The following is a 23,827-nucleotide window of genomic DNA, read 5'->3' as shown; positions in this document are numbered from 1 at the left end:
TTCCACCTCTGCTATTCTAGTCCATTCTACTCTCCTCCCTCGTAGCTGGCTCTGTCTGCGTTCTTCTCTCCTTCTCTCCTTGCTACAATCAGGATCAGCAATTCCCCATGGGCAGTTGCCCCCCCCCCCTTGCCCCCAATTAATCTGTCAGGGTTCCAAATAGCATCCGAAAGTAAATCAGAGTCCGAGACAAACGTTTCCTCAAAGTTCCCGTTTATCAAGAGAGCTATGTTGGTACAGCTGGGAAAACCTGAATTGAATGTTCAAGACCCCGCCCCCAACACCCACAAGTCCATCCCATGGTCCAATCTCCCACCGCCACGAAGACAGAGTCCACCCATCCAGTTCCAGCCAGGCGCAGAGACAAAGGATGACCTCGAGTTTCTAAGAAGAATGTTGTTATGGCTACATATCACACAACTGTGTATAATCCCCCCTCTCCCATTTTCCCACAATAAAAAACTGTTCTGACCCCTCCTCCCTCCGTACGGTGAGGCACTCCGACACAAGATTACTGCTAGACAATTTATTCACAGTAAATTAGGTTGCGTCCCTACCTGAACCGGGAGGCCCTCACAACAGTCACTCGTGCCCTTGTGACCTCTAGACTGGACTACTGCAACGCGCTCTACATTGGGCAGCCCTTGAAGAGCATTCGGAGACTTCAGCTTGTCCAGAATGCAGCCGCGCGAGCGATTGTGGGTGCACCTCGGTTCACCCACGTAACACCTATCCTCTGCGAGCTGCACTGGCTGCCTATTGGTCTCCGGATACGCTTCAAGGCGCTAGTCGTCACTTATAAAGCCCTTCATGGTATTGGACCTGGGTACTTGAGAGACCGCCTGCTGCCAATTACCTCCAATAGACCGATCAGATCCCACAGATTAGGCCTCCTCCGAATTCCATCCGCCGGCCAATGCCGACTGGCGACTACCCGGAGGAAAGCCTTCTCTGTGGCTGCTCCGACCCTCTGGAACGAGCTCCCCGTGGAGATTCGAACCCTCACCACCCTCCAGGCCTTCCACAAAGCCGTTAAAACCTGGCTGTTCCGACAGACCTGGGGCTAAAGAGCTTTTGCCCCCCCTCCTCGAATGGTATGGTTGTTGTGTGTTTTAAATTGTATTGTTATGTTCGTCTTTTATTCCCTGTCTGTACCCCCTTCCCTGACTGAATTGTGAGCCGCCCTGAGTCCCCTTCGGGGAAAAGGGCGGCATATAAATGTAATAAATCCAAATCCAATCCAATCCAAATTAACACACCGACAAGACCTTGGCAGCAATCCAAGATAAGAAATACACACGAGAGCTTCTCCAGTGTTGGTATATTAGTTGAATCCTGCAAACAGCCTCCTCCCAAAGTCTCTCCTTATATACTCTCTTGGGAGGAGCCTAATTATAACCACCTGGGTCCAATTATCTTCTGTATCTGCGCAGTTGCTCTCAGCGCTTATCTGCCCGCCTTTGCCTGGCGTCCGGGACCAACTCCCTTAGCTCCTCCCCACTGCTCCAGGGCCTGACGTCAGGGACAAACTCCCTTTGGCTCTCACCGCTGCTCCACGCCTCAGGCGCCTCCTGGTGGCCAACCAGCCTCTCTGCTCCCTGCTCGGAGTCTGAACCCTGTCCAGGGTCCTCCACCTCTTCCAGAGCCGACTCATAGAGCCCCTCGCAGTCGGAGTCTGTTTGCAGCTCCAACGGCTCCTGCTGGGCCACAACAGAAAACGAATCGTAGAAAGTGTGGCGGGCCCAGAATTCCAAAAGAAAAGATGGCTCGGAGGCCTGGCATTATCTTTTCGGAGGGGATTAAAACATGTTCCTCCCCCCCCCCCCTTACAGGGAACCCCGGGCCTTCCCCAGGCTGGAATTGCAGCTGACGTTCTGCTCAAAGGAACCATCACCCGTCTGGCTACCGAGGACAGCGGTCTGGAGAAGAGCCGAGAAGAGGCTGCCACCTCCAAAGGCCACGTCATCTACGAGGGCAAAAGTGGCCACATCATTACTTACGATGGTGAGTGCTCAAATCCTCCGGTGCTCCTGGGCCTGTCAGGTTCCATCCAGGCAAAGAAGAACAGAAAGAAGACCACTAAGCAGGGAGTTTGTGGCCAATGTACCGTATTTTTCAGAGTAGAAGGCGCACCAAGGTTTTGCAGAGGCAAATTAAAAAAAAAAAAAGTTTTTGCTCTCTGCAGACCTCTTAAAAACAGCCCGTTTTTCGCAAAAAGGGGCCCGTTTTTTTTTAAGGGCGTGAATAGCCCTTAGGAGGCTTGTAGTGTGCTTCTGGGGGCTGAGGAGGCCAAAAACAAGGAAAAAACTGCCTGTTTTTCATGAAAACTGGCCCGTTTGTCAAAAAAAAGGGTATGGAAAGCCTTTGGGAAGCTTATAGAGTGCTCCTGGGGGCTGGGTGGGGCAAAATTGAGCAAAAAATGGCCAGTTTTTCGCTCATTTCTGCCCTCCCCAGCCCCCAGGAGCTTTCTGAAAGCTTCATCTGCACGGTCATTTTTGCAAAGGGGACGGGGTTTTTGGGAGGCCAAAAATTCTGCATTCAGTGTATAAGACGCACCCAGATTTTCAGCCTCTTTTCTGCATCTTATACTCCGAAAAGTATGGTAATCTTTATAGGCCTGTTCCGGTAACTTCCAACGAAGTGCAAAAACACGAGTGAATTAAAGCCAAGCCTGTAATTCCGTACTCCCCACCCCCCACCCCACCATTTAAACCCTCCTGTGCCCCGTCTTCCTGTCCCCCCCCCCTCTCCTACGTGCACGCAATCCACCCAAGGTACCGTATTTTTCGGACTATAAGACTCAACAGGTGTATAAGACGCACCAAGATTTCGAAGAGGTAAGTAAGAAAAAAAAATAGTTTTTGTCTTCCCCGGCCCCCAGGAGCACTCTGCAGGCTTCAGCACGGCTGGGGGAAAGGCAAAAAGGCCCCCGTTTTTCACCAAAACGGGGGCATATTTCCCTTCGCCCAGTCTTGCTAAAACCTGCTGAGTTCTTCTAGGGGTGGGAGAAAGCAAACCACCCCCCTTTTGGTGAGAAACGGTTCCACCACAAAACCGCGTTTGACTAAAGGGCGCTCGACGAAACCGCGTAGCTGACGTTATCACAGCGCGACAACAGTGCGGAGAAAAAAGCACGCTGTAAATGCTAAACCTAAAATTAACCCCTAAACCTAATTCTAAACCTAACCCTAAACCTAACCCTAAACGTAACCCTAAACCTAACGCTAAACCTAATCCTAACCCTTAACCTAACCCTAACCCTAACCCCCTAAACCTAACCCTAAACCTAACCCTAAACGTAACCCTTAACCTAACGCTAAACCTAACCCTAAACCTAACCCTAAACCTAAACCTAACCCTTACCTTAACTTGAATTGGCTTGCTTTCAAAGCGCTATTTAAAGCGCCCTTTTTTCTCCGCGCTCGCTGTTGTCGCCCTGTTGATGATGTCAGCGACGCGGTTTAATCGGGCGCGCTTTAGTCAAGCGCGGTTTTGTTGTGCCACGGAGAGAAACAGCCTGTCTTTCACAAAAATGGGATCTTCAGGAAGCCAAAAATGGCTGCATTCGGTGTTTAAGACGCACCGACATTTCCACGCTCTCATAGGGGAAGAAAAGGTGCATTTTATACTCCGATGGGGTGACAGCCCATGCTGGTTTGCATTGCCACGGCCTGCGCTGGTGCTGTTTTCGTATGAAAGTCACTGCAGGACTGAAGGTCCTTCAAGCTCTTTGCGCAGCAGGAAAAGAGGTGTGGCGCAGCCGCGACCCAAGTCACGGAACACCCCACTCGCCAATCTCCCCACCAGCGGGATGGCGGCCTTCTTGGCACACCTTGGGTGAAAGGCCCAGCCAAAGCTGGACCCTCGAGGAAAATGAACGCTCCCCACGGTCCTTGGTGTGCTCTCTGAGCTTGGTGGTTTTCTTGCAGACATTTCATGGCCCAACTAGGTAACATCATCAGTGCTAGAAGGGAGTGAGGCTTGTGAACTGGAAGAAAGGGAGAAAGAGAAAGGAGGAGGAGGAGGAGGAGGAAGAGGAGGAAGAGGAGGAGGGGAAGGAGAAGAGGAGGAGGAGGAGTGTGGGGTCCCTGTGTTCTCTCTGAGCCTGGTGGTTTTCTGGCAGATGTTTCATGACCCAAGTAGGTAACATCATCAGTGCTAGAAGGGAGTGAGGCTTGTGAATTGGAAGAAAGGGAGAAAGAGAAAGGAGGAGGAGGAGGAGGAGGAAGAAGAGGAGGAGGGGAAGGAGAAGAGGAGGAGGAGGACTGTGGGGTCCCTGTGTTCTCTCTGAGCTTGGTGGTTTTCTTGCAGACGTTTCATGACCCAACTAGGTAACAACATCAGTGCTAGAAGGGAAGGGGGTTTGCAAAGAGGAGGAGGAAGAGGAGGAGGAGGAAGATTGTGGGGTCCTTAGTGCTCTCTGAGCTTGGTGGTTTTCTTGCAGACGTTTCATGACCCAACTAGGTAACATCATCGGTGCTTGGAGGGAGAGGGGGTTTGTGGAATGGAGGAGGAAGGGATAGGAGAAGGAGGGAGAAAAAGAGGAACACTGGCATCCTTGTTCCTCTCTGAGCTTGGTGGTTTTCTTGCAGACGTTTGATAACCCAGGTAGGGAACATCATCAATGCTAGAAGGGAGTGGAATTGTGGAGAGGAGGAGGAGGAGGACTGTGGGGTCCTTGTTGCTCTCTGAAGTTGATGGTTTTCTTGCAGACGTTTCATGACCCAACTAGGTAACATCGTCAGTGATTGTAGGGAGAGGGCGTTTGTGGAATTGGGGGGGGGGGGAAGAGGAAGAGGAGGAAGAAAAGGTGGAAGGAAAGGAGGAGGAGGAGGAAGACTGGTATTCTTGGTGATCTGAGCTTGGTGTTTTTCTTCCAGACGTTTCATGACCCAACTAGGTAACATCATCAGTGCTTGGAGGGAGAGGGGGTTTGTGGAATGGAGGAGGAGGGGATAGGAGAAGGAGGAAGAAAAAGAGGAAGAGGAAGACTGGCATCCTCGGTGCTCTCTGAGCTCGATGGTTTTCTTACAGACGTTTCATGACCCAACTAGGTAACATCATCAGTGCTAGAAAGGAGTGGGGTTTGGGAGGAGGAGAATCAGAGCTTTGGTATTTTTGTTTCCTTGTTAGCCTTTTTGTTGCCTCTTGTAACCAGTATGTAAATCTCTCTTAAGTGTACTTGTCTAACTGACAAACCCCACTTCCACTAGCACTGAGAATGCAAGCCACTGTATATAATCAGAGAGCGAATCCCACTCCCTTCTAGCACTGATGGTGTTACCTAGTTGGGTCATGTAACATCTGCTAGGAAGCAACGAAACTCGGAGCCAGTGCTGGCAGATTCGGGCAGTGAGGAGGTTGGGGAGGAACCTGGGCCAGTCCTGGAGTCTGGGGAAGGCTCTGATAAGGGCTCTGTGTCGGAGGCAGAGAGGGGGCCAAGGACGTCTGACAGTCATCAGCTGCCTACAGAGTCAGTCATCAGTGAGGCAGAAGAACAGCTGGAGCCTGTTCCCACTGTGCGCATGTGCAGAGTTGCCAGAGGAAGGGAACAGCTAAAGAACAGGGGTCGACTTGGGAGGAAGGCCAGAGGTGGACGGTGAATGACCCCTCCCAGAGGAAATAAAAGAGGAGCGAAAGGGGAGTGGAGTTTGCAGGAGGCAATTAGTTTGACTTGGGAGGAAGGCTACAGGTGGACGGTGAATGGCCCCTCCCAGAGGGAATAAAAGAGGAGCGAAAGGGGAGTGGAGTTTGCAGGAGACAATTGGTTGGCTTAATTGGTTGGTGACTCTCCAAGGCTCCTGGCCAAGTTCTGCAGAGATCGGCCTGGCAGCTCTCCAAGCCAGATGAGGTCTGTGACTGTAAATCCTCCCTTGAAAGACTTTGCTGGATGGGAAGGAGCCGAATTCACAGTCAATTAATAAAAGGGGCTTTTGTCGGGACAAGGAGTCTGCTTCGTAATTTTGGGAAGCTTCGGTCAGAACACCTCCTCTCCCAGTCCTCTTCCTCCTCCTGCTCTTCTCTAGCACTGATGTTGATAGCTAGTTGGGTTATGAAACATCCGCAAAAAACCCTCCCCACCAAACTCAGAGACCACCGAAGACTCCGGTTCAAGCCGGAGCAACCGAAATTGCCTTCCCTCGAAAAGTATCTCCATTTTCCCTGGGAGAATCCGAACAAAACACTTTTCCCCCCCAATTTAAGTTTTTCTTAATACAAATTACACATATTATAGAAACAAAGCATTGTCTGAGTTTTTTCTTTTACCTCCTCTCATTTACATAGTCCTTTTCACATCATAGTCTTGTTTTCACTTTCAGCCAAATTATTCTCTCCCATTATTTTTCATCTTTATGGTTATTTTTTTTTCTTACTACATAAACAATATCTTCCGTCGCCCCTTCACAGCTTCACCCAATTTTCATTTCTTGTTTTTCTCCATTGATATATTTTGCTACAAACAGTGTGTGTATATCCTCCAATTCAATTTAAACCTAGAGAGCATTTCTTTCCATTTTTTTTTTCTACATTTAACAATATACTATAATTCAGTGTTTCTCAACCTTGGCAACTTGAAGATGTCCGGACTTCAACTCCCAGAATTCCCCAGCCAGCATTCGCTGGCTGGGGAATTCTGGGAGTTGAAGTCCGGACATCTTCAAGTTGCCAAGGTTGAGAAACACTGCTATAATTTCTTTATTTCTGAATTAGTTACATAACCATCTTACTACTATTCTCTTTAGTCTGCTAACGTAATTCTTTTTTCCCCTTTCTTCTTCTTTTAGCCATTTTCTCTTGGGCTCCCCAAAATCCCAGTTTTAATTCTTTTTCCTTTTTCTCCCCCTTTTCCCCAATTTCTTCTTTTTCTTTTTCCTATTTTTGTGATTATTGTCTCTTTTTTTCCAGAGTATATACTTATTCTAGCAACTTTCCCCAGGGTTTTCCCTGTTCTCCTCCTTTCCTTACTATTTTGTGGTTTCTTTTTTTGGGGGGGGGGGGGAATCTCCTCCTTTGTCTGCTTTTTCCTTGGGACTCTGAATCCCAAACGAAACACTTTTCCATGGGTCTCTCTTCCTGCTTCCCAACAGCTATCAAGAACGTCCGGGAAGGAACGCGGAGTCCAAGGACGGCTCACGATATGAGCCTCAAACGGACATATGAAGCTATGGAAGGAAACATCAAACAGAGCATGTCAATGAGAGAATCTCCTGTCTCAACACCTTTGGAAGGTAAGCTTGGCTAGCAAATCCCTCTTTGTTTGCAGGAATTGGGGATGTCTAGGCCACAAGGCTCCAACCTCGGCAACTTTAAGACTGAGGGATTCTGGGAGTTGAAGTCCACCAGTCTTCAAGCAAAGCCGGCTGAGGGATTCTGGGAGTTGAAGTCCACCAGTCTTAAATCAAAGCCGGCTGAGGGATTCTGGGAGTTGAAGTCCACCAGTCTTAAAGCAAAGCCGGCTGAGGAATTCTGGGAGTTGAAGTCCACCAGTCTTAAAGCAAAGCCGGCTGAGGGATTCTGGGAGTTGAAGTCCACCAGTCTTAAAGCAAAGCCGGCTGAGGGATTCTGGGGGTTGAAGTCCACCAGTCTTAAAGCAAAGCCGGCTGAGGGATTCTGGGAGTTGAAGTCCACCAGTCTTAAAGCAAAGCCGGCTGAGGGATTCTGGGAGTTGAAGTCCACCAGTCTTAAAGCAAAGCCGGCTGAGGGATTCTGGGAGTTGAAGTCCACCAGTCTTAAAGCAAAGCCGGCTGAGGGATTCTGGGAGTTGAAGTCCACAAATCCTAAAGCAAAGCCGGCTGAGGGATTCTGGGAGTTGAAGTCCATAAGTCTTAAAGCAAAACCGGCTGAGGGATTCTGGGAGTTGAAGTCCACCAGTCTTAAAGCAAAGCCGGCTGAGGGATTCTGGGAGTTGAAGTCCACCAGTCTTAAAGCAAAGCCGGCTGAGGGATTCTGGGAGTTGAAGTCCACCAGTCTTAAAGCAAAGCCGGCTGAGGGATTCTGGGAGTTGAAGTCCACCAGTCTTAAAGCAAAGCCGGCTGAGGGATTCTGGGAGTTGAAGTCCACCAGTCTTAAATCAAAGCCGGCTGAGGGATTCTGGGAGTTGAACTCCACCAGTCTTAAAGCAAAGCCGGCTGAGGGATTCTGGGAGTTGAAGTCCACAAGTCTTAAAGCTAAGATGGCTGAGGGATTCTGGGAGTTGAAGTCCACCAGTCTTAAAGCAAAGCCGGCTGAGGGATTCTGGGAGTTGAAGTCCACCAGTCTTAAAGCAAAGCCGGCTGAGGAATTCTGGGAGTTGAAGTCCACCAGTCTTAAAGCAAAGCCGGCTGAAGGATTCTGGGAGTTGAAGTCCACCAGTCTTAAAGCAAAGCCGGCTGAGGGATTCTGGGAGTTGAAGTCCACAAGTCTTAAAGCTAAGATGGCTGAGGGATTCTGGGAGTTGAAGTCCACCAGTCTTAAAGCAAAGCCGGCTGAGGGATTCTGGGAGTTGAAGTCCACCAGTCTTAAAGCAAAGCCGGCTGAGGGATTCTGGGAGTTGAAGTCCACCAGTCTTAAAGCAAAGCCGGCTGAAGGATTCTGGGAGTTGAAGTCCACAAGTCTTAAAGCAAAGCCGGCTGAGGGATTCTGGGAGTTGAAGTCCACCAGTCTTAAAGCAAAGCCGGCTGAGGAATTCTGGGAGTTGAAGTCCACCAGTCTTAAAGCAAAGCCGGCTGAGGGATTCTGGGAGTTGAAGTCCACCAGTCTTAAAGCAAAGCCGGCTGAGGGATTCTGGGAGTTGAAGTCCACAAGTCTTAAAGCAAAGCCGGCTGAGGGATTCTGGGAGTTGAAGTCCACCAGTCTTAAAGCAAAGCCGGCTGAAGGATTCTGGGAGTTGAAGTCCACCAGTCTTAAAGCTGCCACGGTTGTAGATCCCTGGTCTAGATTAATGAAAAGGAGGACCAGGGGAGACATGATAGCATCTTCCAGTATTTGAGGGGCTGCCATAAGGAAGAGGGAGCCAAGCTATTCTCCAAAGCACCTGAGGGCAGGACAAGAACCAATGGATGGAAATTAATAAAGAAGAGCAGCAACCTGGGATTCAGGAGGAATTTCCTGACAATTAGAACAATTAATCAGTGGTTTGACTTGCCTCCAGATGTTGTTGGCGCTCCATCACTGGAGGCTTTTAAGAAGAGACTGGACAAGTCACTTGTCTGAAATGGTGTAGGGTTTCCTGCCTGAGCAGGGGGTTGGACTAGAAGACCTCCAAGGTCCCCTCCAACTCTTGTTATTCTGTTATCAGGGGACTGAAGGCTAGTACATATGAAAAACAGTTGGTAGAATTGGTTATGTCTAGTTCAATGAAGAGGGACATGGTGGCTCAGTGGGTAAGACGCTGAGCTTGTCGATCAGAAAAGTCGGCAGTTCGGCGGTTCGAATCCCTAGCGCCGCGTAACGGAGGGAGCTCCCGTGACTTGCCCCAGCCTCTGCCAACCTAGCAGTTCGAAAGCAGGTAAAAAATTGCAAGTAGAAAAATAGGAACCACCTTTGGTGGGAAGGTAACGTTCCGTGCGCCTTCGTCGTTGAGTCATGCCAGCCACATGACCACAGAGACGTCTTCGGACAGCGCTGGCTCTTCGGCTTAGAAACGGAGATGAGCAACGCCCCCTAGAGTCGGGAACGACTAGCATGTATGTGCCAGGGGAACCTTTACTTTTAGTTTAATGAAAAGAAGAACTAGGGGTGACATGATAGCAGTCTTCCAGTATTTGAGGGGCTGCCCCAAAGAAGAGGGGCTCAAGCTATTCTCCAAAGCACCAGAAGGCAAGACGAAAAACAATGGATGGAAACTAATCAAGGAGAGAAGCAACCTGGAATTAAGGAGAATTTTCCTGACAGAACAATTTAACCAGTGGGACAGCTTGCCACCAGAAGTTGAGGAGATTTTCAAGAAGAGACTAGACAGCCGTTTGTCTGAAATGCCTCCGGCTTGAGCTGGAGGTCAGACTAGAAGACCTCCAAGGTCCCTTCCAACTCTTCCATTCTGTCACATTCTGTTAAATTTTGACGTGTCTTAGCTGGCCAGAAACGTACAGATGCTGTGGTGTTTTTTTTTATTTAGACAAAACAAACCTTCCAAGTATCTTTAAGGATAAATGTATAAGTACTGGCTTCCTCAGGAATTCGTTAAAACACCCTAGATATCAAAGTTTGTGGAGATTCTCCATCATCCAGGTCATGGTTGTCCCAAAGGTGCTTTTCCAAAAGGCCTTCCTTAGTTCTTTTTTTTTTCCTCAGAGACTTTTCTCATTCCAGAAGCTTCTCCAGTTCAGAACTGAAGAAGCTTCCTCGCCCGAGAAGGGAAACGTCTTCAAGCCAAAAGGCAAGAAAGTCCCCTTTGCCTCTCGGAAAAGCATCTTTGGGACAATTGAAAGAGGAGAGAGAGGCTGTTTTCGGTAACTTCCTTTTCTTTTCTCCCCCCCCCCCTCTTTTAGGCTTAATCTGCCGGGCTGTGCCCCAAGGGAGTCCCCACTCCGACATGAAGGAGAGGACCGTGTTGTCGGGTTCAATAATGCAAGGTAAGAAAAAAGGCCCATGTTCCACTCTGCACCCAACTGGTAGCATAGATGGTCACGTCCACATAGCCACGCCCACCTGGCAGCCTAGATGGCCACACCCGCATGGCCACACCCGCATGGCAGCCTAGATGGCCACGCCCACACAGCCATGGCAGCCTAGATGGCCACACCCACACAGTCATGCCCACCTGGCAGCCTAGATGGCCACGCCCACACAGCCACGCCCACATGGCAGCCTAGATGGCCACACCCACACACCCACACCCACCTGTCAGCCTAAATGGCCACACACACACAGCCACGCCCGCATGGCAGCCTAGATGGCCACACCCACACACCCACACACACCTGTCAGCCTAAATGGCCACACACACACAACCACGCCTGCATGGCAGCCTATATAGCCACACCCACACAGCCACGCCCGCATGGCAGCCTAGATGGCCACACACCCACACCCACCTGTCAGCCTAAATGGCCACACACACACAGCCACGCCCGCATGGCAGCCTAGATGGCCACACCCACACAGCCACACCCACATGGCAGCCTAGATGGCCACACCCACACACCCACACCCACCTGTCAGCCTAAATGGCCACACCCACACAGCCACGCCCGCATGGCAGGCTATATAGCCACACCCACACAGCCACGCCCACCTGTCAGCCTAAATGGCCACACCCACACAGCCACGCCCGCATGGCAGCCTATATAGCCACACCCACACAGCCACGCCCACCTGGCAGCCTAGATGGCCACACCCACACAGCCACACCCACATGGCAGCCTAGATGGCCACACCCACACAGCCACGCCCGCATGGCAGCCTAGATGGCCACACCCACACACCCACACCCACCTGTCAGCCTAAATGGCCACACACACACAGCCACGCCCGCATGGCAGCCTAGATGGCCACACCCACACAGCCACACCCACATGGCAGCCTAGATGGCCACACCCACACACCCACACCCACCTGTCAGCCTAAATGGCCACACCCACACAGCCACGCCCGCATGGCAGGCTATATAGCCACACCCACACAGCCACGCCCGCATGGCAGCCTAGATGGCCACACCCACACAGCCATGCCCACATGGCAGCCTAGATGGCCACACCCACACAGCCACGCCCACATGGCAGCCTATATAGCCACACCCACACAGCCACGCCTGCATGGCAGCCACTCCGACATGAAGGAGAGGACTGGGTTGTCAGGTTCAATAATGCAAGGTAAGAAGAAAGACCCATGTTCCACTTCCTCCTCCTCCTCCTCCTCCCCCCATCTCTTCTCTCCTTCGGATACTTGAGAGGAAAAGTTTCCTTGAGAGTCAGGAACCCCAGAGAAGCCTTTCGTGGCGGTTCAAAGGGGGCACCTGTCAAGAGCCTCCAACACCTTGTGGAAATCCCAGGGAGGACACCCATGTACCCGTGTGGGCGTCTTTTAAGATTAGAAGCGCCCTTGAGAAACCGGGCATCAACAGGTTGGTGGCAGCCATCCAGTTCTCTCCGGATGCCACCTTGGCCGCAGCCAGATCTGCCTCCAGGGCACTTCCTTCTCCCGTGGCATCTCGCAGGTTGCTCCGCCTTCGGCAATGATAAGCAGGCGGAGGCCACAAATGGCGCCTGGCGTCAGCGCCCTTGACTGGGGGTTCCCTTTTTGGTTCTGCTCTTGACCCCCCTTCTTCACAGAAAATGAGGACAAGCGGAAGGGGCTTCCCACCGCTCCGAGGAAGGGCAGCTTCAGGGCTGTGCCTTTTTTTTACACACACACACACACACACACACACACACACACACTTACTTTACCTTCCCTGCTCAAGACCACGGGTCCTCCTTCCGGGGTCAGGATTAAGGGTCTTCTTTTAGGGGGTCTGACTTTACAATACAATAGCAGAGTTGGAAAGGACCTTGGAGGTCTTCTAGTCCAACCCCAAGCCTAGGCAGGCAACCCTATACCGTAAATAGCTATCCAACATCTTCTTAAAGGCTTCTAGTGTTGGGGCATTCACAACTTCTGGAGGCATGGAGTTCCACTGATTAATTGTTCTGACTGTTAGGAAATTCCTCCTTAGTTCTAGGTTGCTTCTATCCTTGATTAGTTTCCACCCATTGCTTCTTGTCCTGCCCTCCCTCTTGTCTCAACCCCTGAGATATTGGAAGATGTTATCATGTCTCCCCTAGTCCTTCTTTCTATTAAACTAGACATACCCAGTTCCTGCAACCGTTCTTCATGTGTTTTAATCTCCGGTCTCCTAATCCTCTTTCTTGCTCTTCTCTGCACTCTTTCCAGAGTCTCCACATCTTTTCTACATCGTGGAGACCCATTTTGGATATTCAGGCTTCAGGCAATACCAGGGGGGGCTATGTCCCTAGACAGAAATACCAGCCAGATAGGCAGTAGAAACGTCCCTTTCGAGAGGGAGGAGGAGGAAGAGGAGGCAGGTGTGCTGTATCTAGGAAACTAGATATAGGCCCAGCTCTTCCCCCATTGGGGAACGCCTGGAGTCGCGTTGGGACTTATCTTCCTCCAATGGTAGAATTTTTCTCCAGCCCCCCAAGTTTTTTCCAGATCTCTCCAGTCTCAAATCCGTGGGTGCTTCATCACTGGAGGCTTTGAAGAAGAGACTCGACTGCCACTTGCCTCAAATCGTCTAGGGAGGGAGTGTCAAAACTCATGGCCCGGGGGCTGGATCTGGCCCGCAGGGTGCTTAGATCTGGGCTGTGGTGAAAACCGAGCTTGGGGGGGGGGGGAGGCACATGCCCTCTCCCCCCCTCCGGCAAGGTACATTTTCGCTGCAGAAGGCTATCAAAACAAACTCAAAATGTTTTTTTTTTCCCTTTTGCATTTGAGCATGCAGGAAGGGACAGGAAAGAAATGGAAAAATAAGGGAAAATGGGAAGAGAGCAAGGAAGGAAAAATAAGGAAAGAAGAAAGGAGAAGGAAGAGGGGAGGAAAAAAGGAGAAAAAGAAAGGAGAGAGTGGAGGAAGGGAGGGAAGAAGGAAGGAAATAAATGATAATGAGAGTGGGGGGGTATCAGGGAAGTCCTGCCTTAGCTCTTCCTTCCTTCCTTCCTTCTTTCCTTCCTTCCTTCCTTCCTTCCTTCCTTTTTTCCTTCCTTCTTTCCTTCCTTCCTTCCTTCCTTCCTTCCTTTTCCTTCCTTTCCTTTCCCTCATTTTCTTTCCTTCCTTCCTTTTCCCTTCTTTTCCTTCCTTTCCTTTCTCTCATTTTCTTTCCTTCCTTCCCCTCATTTTCTTTCTTTCCTTCCTTTTCCCCCTTTTCCTTCCTTCCCTCTTCATTCTCCTTTCTTCTTCCTTCCCCTCTTTCCCCTTCCTTCCTCTCTTCCCATCCTCCTGTCTTTTTCTTCTTTTTCCTTCCCCCTTCATTCTCCTTCCTTCCTCTCTTTCCTTCTTTTCCCTTCCTTGCTGTCTTCCCATCTTCCCTTCTTTGTCTTTCCTCTTTCCCTCTCTCCTCTCCAGTCCCTTCTTGCGTGCTCAGATGCAAAAGGGGAAGAAACGTTTATCTTTTTGTTTTGTGTTGAGTTTGTTTCGATAGCCCTCTGCCAGCGAAAACGGTGCTTCATTTTCTCCGGGAGAGGCACCACCGGCTGGTCCTTCACCTGTTCCCAGGCCGATCCCGTGGGCCAGGTTTAAGCACCCCACGGGCTGGATGCGGCCCCTGGGTCGAGTTTGACACCCCTGAGTTCCACCATGTGTAATTGACAGGCTGTATTTCATCCTGGATCTGTTACCTGTTTATTATTTGATTCCAGAATTTTTAATTGTGTATTTACTGAGTGCTTTTTTTAAAAATTTGTTCTGGTCTTTGAGTGTAATAAATTGAATTTAATTGAATCCCGCGTGTCTCTCTTTCCCAACGAAAGGGACCCCGCGGTCGACGGCGGAGAGCTACGAAATGGGACTCAAGTACCCGAAGATCAAGAGGGAATCTCCGCCCATGAGGGGCTTTGAGGGGGCCATCGCCAAGGGCAAGCTCTACGATGGGGTCACCACCATCAAGGAAATGGGCCGCTCCATCCACGAAATCCCCCGGCAGGAGCTGCTGAATCAGGAGAGCCAGAAGAACCCCGACATGGTCCCCGGCGTCCGGCCCATCATCGAAGGCTCCATCTCGCAGGTGAGCAAAACGTCAGAGAACCCTCCGATCCTCCTGGAGGAATTTTTTTTAAAAAGAGATTTGGAAGGGGTGGTGGAGGTCACAAAGCCTCGTTCCTATTCAGGACAGGCGTCCAGATCCCAGATAGACAAGGTTGTCTGTTCTTCTAATATAGGTCGTCCTCGACTTACGACAGTCCATTTAGTGACCGTTCAAAGGGGGGAAATGGACTTACGATCTTTTTTTCACACTTTATGACCCAGCCACGCCTACCCAGCCACTCACAGGGCCGCGCCCACCCAGCCACGGCCACATGGCAGCCTAGATGGCCACACCCACATAGCTGCACCCAACTGGTAGCATAAGTGGCCACGTCCACACATCCACACCCACTTGGCAGCCTAGGTGGCCACACCCACATAGCCACGCCCACATGGCAGCCTAGATGGTCACACCCACACAGCCACGCCCACATTGCAGCCTAGATGGCCACACCCACACAGCCACGCCCACATGGCAGCCTAGATGGCCACACCCACACAGCCATGCCCACATGGCAGCCTAGATGGCCACACCCGCATGGCAGCCTAGATGGCCACACCCATATACCCACGCCCACATGGCAGCCTAGATGGCCACACCCACATTGCAGCCTAGATGGCCACACCCACACAGCCACGCCCACATGGCAGCCTAGATGGCCACACCCACACAGCCATGCCCACATGGCAGCCTAGATGGCCACACCCGCATGGCAGCCTAGATGGCCACACCCACATACCCACGCCCACATGGCAGCCTAGATGGCCACACCCACATGGCAGCCTAGATGGCCACAGCCACACCCACATAGCAGCCTAGATGGCCACACCCACACAGCCATGCCCACCTGGAACCACTCAGATTGCCACATCGACCCAGCTCTGCCCGCCTGGTAGCACAGATGGCCACACCCACCCAAGTGCTCCCCCCTGGCACCACTCAGATGGCCACCCCCAGCCACGCCCACCTGGCTTCATGGAGTCACCATATGACCCTCACCTCTCCTCCTCCTGCAGGGCACGCCCATCAAGTACGAGAGCAGCTCCTGCCAGTCGGCCATCAAGCACAACGTCAAGTCCCTGATCACCGGGTCCAGCAAGCTCTCTCGAGGCATGCCGCCCATGGAGATGTTACCCGAGAACATGAAGGTGGTGGAACGCGGGAAACACGAAGACCCCAAGGCCGGAGAGATGCGTTCTCGCCACACCTCGGTGGTCAGCTCGGGACCCTCCGTCTTGCGGTCAACCCTCCACGAGGCTCCCAAGTCCCAAGTCAGCCCGGGGATCTACGAAGATGCCAACGCCAGGAGGACCCCAGTTGGCTATCAAAGCATGTCCAGGAGTTCACCCATGATGAACCGGGCCGAAGGTGGGTGGCCTTTGTGGCTTCTGGGATGGTCAGCAGGACAAGGGACAAAACGGAGGATCAGCTGACTCTAAAATTCAGGAAGCCTTTTAATAGCAATAGCGCTTAGACTTATATCCCGTTTCACAGTGCTTTTAAAGCCTCTCTAAGCGGTTTACAGAGCCAGCCTCTTGCCCCCAACAATCTGGGTCCTCATTTGACCGACCTCGGAAGGACGGAAGGCTGAGTCAGCCTGGAGCCTGGTGGGATTTGAACTGCCAAATTGCAGGCAGCCGACAGTCAGCACAAGTAGCCTGCAGTACTGCATTCTAACCACTGCACCACTGTGCTTTTTCTTTCTGGAAAGGAAGGAAGGAAGGAAGGAGGAGGAAGGAAGGAAGGAAGGAAGGAAGGAAGGAAGGAAGGAAGGAAGGAAGGAGGAAGGAGGAATAGGAATAGCACTTAGACTTATATCCCGCTTTACAGTGCTTTTACAGTCCTCTCTAAGCAGTTTACAGAGCCAGCCTCTTGCCCCCAACAATCTGGGTCCTCATTTGATCGACCTCGGAAGGACGGAAGGCTGAGTCGACCTTGAGCCTGGTGGGATTTGAGCTGCCAAATTGCAGGCAGCCGGCAGGTAGCAGAAATAGCCTGCAGTACCACATTCTACCCACTGCGTCACCCTGGCTCATATATAACTTTTAATCAGTTATATTCCTATTTTCTTAGAATTTCAGAATGGGTACTAATGGCGTCTCCTTGTATATTGTTATACAGGTGGCCTTTGACTTACAAATATAAGTTTAGTGAACTTCCGTCGCTAAGCCAGATATTTGTTAAGGGAGTCGCGCTGATTTTTTAACCACCTTTTTGGGACAGTGGTTAAACGAATCACCACTGTTACTGTTGGTGAATCACACCATTGTCAAGGAAATCCGGAAGGAAGGGAGAGAGGGCAGGACATAGAGGAAGGAAGGGAAGAAAGGAAAGGAAAGGGGGAAAGGATGAAAAAGGGAGGGAAGACATAGAGGAAGTGAAGGGAAGAGAAGGGGAAAAGATGAGAAGGAAGAGAGGAGAGGGAGGGAAGACATAAAAAGGGGAAGGAAAGGAAATGATGAGAAGAAGGGAGGGGGAAAAGAGAAATGAAGGAAGGAAAATGAAAAGATAAGAAGGCATGAGGGATGGATGGGGGAAGAGGAGGGAGGGAAAGAAAGGAAGGATGGAAAAAGGAAAGATGAGAAGGAAGGGGAAGGAAGGAAGAAAGGAAGGGAGGGAAAAAGAGAAGGAAGGAAAAAGGAAAAGATGAGAAGGAAGGGGAAGGAAGAAGGAGGGAAAAAGAGAAGGAAGGAAAAGATGAGAAGGAAGGGGAAGGAAGAAAGGGGAGGGAAAAAGAGAAGGAAGGAAAAAAGGAAAAGATGAGAAGGAAGGGGGAAGGAAGAAAGGAGGGAGGGAAAAAGAGAAGGAAGGAAAAGATGAGAAGGAAGGGGAAGGAAGAAAGGAGGGGAGAGAAAAAGAGAAGGAAGGAAAAAAGAAAAGATGAGAAGGAGGGAGGGAAGACAGAAAGGGGAAGGGAAGGAAAAGATGAGAAGGAGGGAGGGAGGGAAAGAGGAAGGAAGGAAGAAAAAAAAGGAAAAGATGAGAAGAGAAGGGGGAGGGAAAGAGGAAGCAAAAGGAAAGATGAAGGGGAGGGGGGAGAGAGGATACAGAAAGATGAAGGAAGGGAAGGAAGAGAAAGAAGAGAGGGCATAACAAAACTGACACGAGGGAAGTTCAAAACTAAAATAATAATGAAATGAAACTAGTAAGAGTGAAGCAAAAATAACAAATACTAACTAAAAAATAACGTAAAGAAATGAAATATTATAATAATAAAGTAGTATAAAATAATAAAATAAAGAAACGAACAGATGAACAAGGAAGCAGAAACAAAGGGAAAAGTGGAAGGCCAGGGCTTGAGGGACCCCTGGGCCGCCTTCTGCCGTCCTCTTGGGCTTCCCTATTTCAAACCCAACCAGCCCGCCAACCTTCCTTTCGGCGCTCCCGGCCCACCTGAGCTTCCAGCGGCCAAAGCGGGGCGCAGAAGCCGCTCGCGTCCCCCCGACCTTCCGCCAACTCTGAACCCGGAAATCCTGGTTTTCTTTTACAGGCAACCTGTCTTCGGGGAAGCCCTTGAATCATGAGAGGAAGTCCACTTTGACGCCGACGCAACGGGAGAGCGTCCCGGCCAAATCACCGGTCCCGGGGGTTGACCCCGTGGTCACGCACAGTCCCTTCGACCCCCACCACCGAGGGGCAGCCCCCGAGGTCTATAGGAGCCACCTCTCGCCTCACTTGATCCGGCCATCCAGTTCCACAGAGCCTTGGATCCCAGTACGTACCTATTGTTGTTGTTGTTATTATTATTATTATTGCTGCTTTTCTGTAGGGGGTCCTCGACTTACGACCGCAATTGAGCCCCAGATTTCCATTGCTCAATGAGATGGTCGTTAAGTCTTGCTCCACTGAACGATCTTTCTTACCCCCTGTTGCTAAGTGAATCACCGCAGATGTTAGTTAGAAACAAGGTCGTTAAGTGAAACCAGCTTCCGCCTTGACTCTGCTCGTTAGGAGGTCGCTAAAGGGGATCGCATGACCCCTGGGACACTGCGACCGTCGTAACTGTGGGTCCGTTGCCAAGCATCCGAATGTAAATCCCTCGTCCGTGGGGATGCCGCAGCGGCCGTAAAGTGTGAACAATGGTCGTAAGCCCCTTTTTCAGCGCTGTTGTAACTTCAAATAGTCACTAAATGAATGGTTGTAAGTTGAGGATTACCTGGAGAGAATAACCAAGTTGGAAGGGACCTTGGAGGTCTTCTACTCCAACCCTCCCCTGTTCAAGTAGGAAGACGAGGAAAAATCTTGGACTTAGTTGAATAAGCCCCTTTCCTCCATCCCGTCGTAACTTCAAACGGTCACTAAATGAACGGTTGTAAGTCGAGGAGTGCCTATAATATCAGCAATATTGCTTTTTTTGATGCCTCGCCTGGTCCCTGGTTGTCCCCAATGAATGTCTTCTGCTCTTCCTCGCCCAGCGACCGCCTACATGTTCCAGCGGCAACTCTCGCCCACGCCGGGCTACCCCAGCCAATACCAGCTTTACGCCATGGAGAATACGCGGCAGACCATCCTGAACGACTACATCACCTCGCAGCAGATGCAGGTCAACCTGCGGCCGGACCTCGCGCGAGGACTCTCCCCGCGAGAGCAGACCTTGGCGCTTCCCTACGCGGGGGCCAGAGGTGGGTTTCCTTGGCTCAGGAGCAGCCTTCTGCCAACCAAGTTAATCTGGAGCAGAGGCGTCAAACTCAAGGCCCGCGGGCCGGATCCAACCCGCCAAGGTGCTTAGATCTTTCCCACGGGGCCGCCTCGGAGACAGAGACGGTCTGGCCCGTGGTGCCTCTACCGGCAAAACTGGACTGGCCACACACACACCCTGCCCCCCCCCCCCCCGAGGTCAAACGCAACCCTGATGCAGCCCCCCAAAGAAATGCGCGTTTGACACCCCCGATCTACAACAGTGTTGACAGTGCCCTTGCTGGAATTTTCTATCCCAAGGGCCACAACCTGTGGGCCACAGCTCATTACCAGGCTGTGGCCTAATCGCCACCGGGCCGCATGAGTGGCTGGCCGGAGACATATATTGGAGTTCAGGGTTCCAAATAGCATCCAAAAGTAAATCAGAGTCCGAGGCAAAGGATTCCTGAAAGTTCCGATTGATGAAGAGAGCCATGTTGGCACATCTGGGGAAACCCGAATCTGAAAGTTTCCCGGTTTTCCCCACCTAGTTGAAAGTTCAAGATCTTGCCCCCACACCCACAAGTCCATCCCATGGTCCCATCTTCCACCCACCCAGTTCCGATCAGGTGCAGAGGTGCAGAGACAAAGGATGACCTTGGTTTTCTAGAAAGAATGTTGTTATGGCTACCTATCATCTAACTCCGTACAATCCCCAGCTCCCATTTTCCCGCCATAGAAAAGGCATAGTGGAACAATAGAAAGTGTGGCAGGCCAAAGAGCCAAAAGAAAAGATGGCTGCAGGCCTGACAGGCCAGCCATAGCCCGACTCACGTGAGCATTGGCGCTGGAAGTTGTGGCCCGATTCGTGCAAGCGTCGTCATAGGCGCTTGTGGTCCCACTCGGCATTGTTGCAGGCAGTTGTGGCCCCTCGCTGCCCTTTTTGATTTTCTTTTGGTCTTAATCCGTGTTGGCTTCCACTCCTCCCTCTTTCGACCAGGAATCATCGATCTGAACAGCATGGCGCCCACCATCTTGGTGCCCCACCCTGGGGGGCCGAGCACACCCCCGATGGAGAGGATTACCTACATTCCTGGCACTCAGCTGGCCTTCCCCACCAGGCCTTACAACCCACCTTCCATGTCTCCAGGTAAGGGCCAGAAAGGAGGGCCCTGAACGGGGCTTCACCTCGGCTGCCAATGAGATAGGGAGGGAGAGATGGAGAAAGAGAGAATAATGCTGAGACAGACAGACTGATTGATTGATTGATTGATTTAGGTAGGTAGGTAGATGTAGGTTAGGTAGGTAGGTAGGTAGGTAATAGATAGATTGATTTACGTGAAGTTGGGTGGATGGGTGGGTGAGTGGGTGGGTGGGTAGGTAGGTAGATAGATAATGATGAGATAGGTAGACAGATAGATAGATGTAGATGATAGTTAATGATGAGATAGATAGAAAGATAGAAAGTTAGATAATCATGAGATAAAGAAGATGGATGGATGGATGGATAATGATGAGATTGATAGAAGATAAATAGAAAGAAAGAAAGATAGATAATGATGAGATAGAAAGAAAGAAAGATAGAGAGAGAGAGAGAGAGAGAGAGAGAGAGAGAGATAGATAGATAGATAGATAGATAGATAGATAGATAGATAGATAATGATGAGAGATAGAAGATAGATAGAAAGATAGATAATCATAAGATAAAGAAGATGGATGGATGGAGATGATGAGATTGATAGAAGATAGAAAGAAAGAAAGATAGATGATAGATAGATAGATAGATAGATAGATAGATAGATAGAAAGATAATGATGAGATAGAAAGATGATAGACAGACAGACAGATAGATAGATAGATAGATAATGATGAGAGATAGAAGATAGATAGATAGATGATAGATAGATAGATAGATAGATAGATAGATAGATAGATAGATAGATAGATAGATAGATAGATAGATAGATAGATAATCATGAGATAAGATGGATGGATGGATAACGATGATTGATAGAAGATAGATGGGACGGATGGATAGATAATGATGAGATAGATAATAGACATTGATTGATAGAGAGAAATATGATAGGTGAGGGAGAGAGGTGTGTGTGTGTGTGTGTGTGTGTGTGTGTGTGCAGGTAGTTCTTGACTTACAACAGTTTGTTTACTGACCAAAGTGTCAACATCTGATCAAAGTGTCAACAGTGAAAAAAGTGACTTGGGATCATTTTTCACACTTATGACCATTACAGCATTCCCAGGGTCACACGATTTACATTCGAATGCTTGACAACTGACTCACATTTATGACGGTCACAGTATCCCGGGACTCAGGTGACCATGTTGCTAATTTAATAAATTCAGTGAGTCACTTAACAAATGTGGCAAGGAAAGACATAAAATGTGGCAAAACTCACTTAACAAATGTCTCACTTAACCACATAAATTGTGGGTCTCAATTGTGGTCGTAAGTTGAAGACTGCCTGCCCTCTACTTACGACTGATCACTTAGCAACTGTATGAAGTTGCAACAGACCCTGAAAAAATATTGAGATATTCCTTGACTTAACAATCATTCATTCTGTGACTGTTCAAGGATATAACAACAGTGGAAAAAAGTGATTTGTGACTGTTTTTCACACTTAACGACCATTGCAGCATCCCCCCCGTCCCGTGAACAAAATTCAGAGAAGCTTGGCAACTGACTCATATTTATGACGGTTGCAGACTCCCGAAGTCACGTGATCCCCTTTTGTGACCTTCTAACAAGCAAAATCAAGGGGGAGGCCAGATTTCAACTTAACGAACAACTAAAGAGTTTCACTCAACAACCGTGGCAAGCAAGGTCTTAAAACAGGGCAAAGCTCACTTAACAGCTAGGGACAAACGTTTTGGGCTCCTTTGTGGTCGTAAGTCGAGGACTACCCGCAATCCATCTGCTCCGTTCCTCTAAAGCCTCTTCTCTTCTCTTTTGCTCCGCAGGACACCCGTCTCACTTACCGGCGTCCGTGGTCGCCAGTGCAGAGAGGGAGAAAGAGCGAGAGCGCGAACGAGAGCGGGAGAGAATGTCGTCCACTCCCACGGATCTCTACCTTCGCCCAGGTAAGGCTCCGGTTGCCTCTTCAGGATCCCTCACTTCCTTTAGGATAGAATCGAAATTCTTTTACTGGCCCAGTGTGATTTGTCTCCAGTGTAGAAGCTGTCAGAGTGCATACAAGCAACAAGCAATAAACCACGATTGTAATTGTAAAACACAATCATCATAAATCAGAATTATAGTCAGAATTAGAATCAGAATCAGAATTCTTTATTGGCCCAGTGTGATTGGAGCTTATACCCGGGGGGGGAGAGTTGTCAGCAAACTGCGGCTCCGGAGCCGCATGTGGCTCTTTCATCCCTCTGCTGTGGCTCCATGTTGCCAGTCGGCACCACAATTTGGAGAGGAGCTTCCGGTTTGGGGGAGGGGGAAGCAGGGTGCGCCAGGAGAAAGACTCTATGGCAAGGGGCGGGTTTTCTGGTCAGCTCCACGAGTGATGGGGCTTTCGGACAGGTAGGTAGAGGAAAAAGGACGCCACACTAGGAGGAGACTCTATGGTGGGGGAACCAGACTTCCGGTGGGCTCCGGAATTGAACAGGTAGGGGCTTCCGGTTAGGACCTTTGTGGCTCTTTGAGTATTTAAGCTTGCTGACCCCTGGCTTATCCTGAAAGGTAAAGGTTCCCCTCGCACATATGTGCTAGGCGTTCCCGACTCTACGGGGCGGTGCTCATCACCGTTTCAAAGGCAAAAAACCCCTCCCAGCTGGGGCTTATTTTCGGGGAAATGTGGTATCTGCTGACTCAGTTTTCCCGCATTTCCCCCAAGGCGCCGAGCCGCCAGGGAAAGGAGGCAGCCACGGCTACGTCCGCTCACCGTCGCCCTCCGTCCGGAGCCAGGAGTCCATCCTCCAGCAGCGGCCCAGCATCTTTCAGGGCGCCAACGGGACGAGCGTCATCAGCCCGCTGGATCCGGCGGCCCAGCTGCGCATCATGTACGTCCCCTTCTGCGTTCTGGTTTTTCCGCCCTGGGTGGTGGGTGGTTTTCCTGGCCCCCGGAAGGGTCTCCGGGGAGGGGGGTGGGATTAGGGGAAGGGCTACAGGTCGTTCCTCGACCTACGACCTTAATGGAGCTTGACCGTTGAGATGGTCCTCAACTAGGAGGGTCACCTGATCTTTTTCCAGAGGTCGTACATTGAATGCTGTGGTTGTTAAGCAAATTCATGGTGTGCCATGGGGCCATTTGGTAACAGTTTCCTGCACAACTGTTCTCTTTCTCCTTTTCTTCTTCCCTTCCTTTTCGATCCTTCCCCCCTCCTTTCCTTTTTCTTCTCTTTTTTCCTTCCTTTCTCTCTTCCCCCTCTTCTTCCTTCCCTCAATTCCTTTTTCTCATTCTTTCCTTCCTTTCTTCTCTCCCTCCCAATTTTCTCCTTCCTTTCTTCCTTCCTTCCCTCTTC

At 50.4% G+C, this 23,827-nt stretch overlaps 1 protein-coding gene across 1 annotated transcript in view; it reads left to right on the top strand.

Annotated features, from left to right (window-relative positions):
• NCOR1 (nuclear receptor corepressor 1) overlaps positions 1–23,827 on the top strand; it is a 190,892-nt gene that overhangs the window by 151,014 nt on the left and 16,051 nt on the right. Inside the window, 11 exon segments of the mRNA XM_087702874.1 lie at positions 1,833–2,004; positions 7,089–7,229; positions 10,470–10,553; positions 14,445–14,698; positions 15,736–16,087; positions 18,210–18,392; positions 18,395–18,433; positions 19,135–19,341; positions 20,337–20,486; positions 22,319–22,438; positions 23,200–23,365. Coding sequence (XP_087559000.1) covers positions 1,833–2,004; positions 7,089–7,229; positions 10,470–10,553; positions 14,445–14,698; positions 15,736–16,087; positions 18,210–18,392; positions 18,395–18,433; positions 19,135–19,341; positions 20,337–20,486; positions 22,319–22,438; positions 23,200–23,365 — 1,868 coding nt within the window.

This window comes from Thamnophis sirtalis, unplaced genomic scaffold (genome assembly GCF_051295495.1).
Source record: "Thamnophis sirtalis isolate CommonGarterSnake01/CBP01778 unplaced genomic scaffold, rThaSir2_p1.2 scaffold_17, whole genome shotgun sequence".
NCBI lineage: Eukaryota > Metazoa > Chordata > Lepidosauria > Squamata > Natricidae > Thamnophis > Thamnophis sirtalis.
The sequence above is the reverse complement of the archived record's forward strand: the minus strand, read 5'-3'. Positions and strand labels throughout refer to the sequence as shown.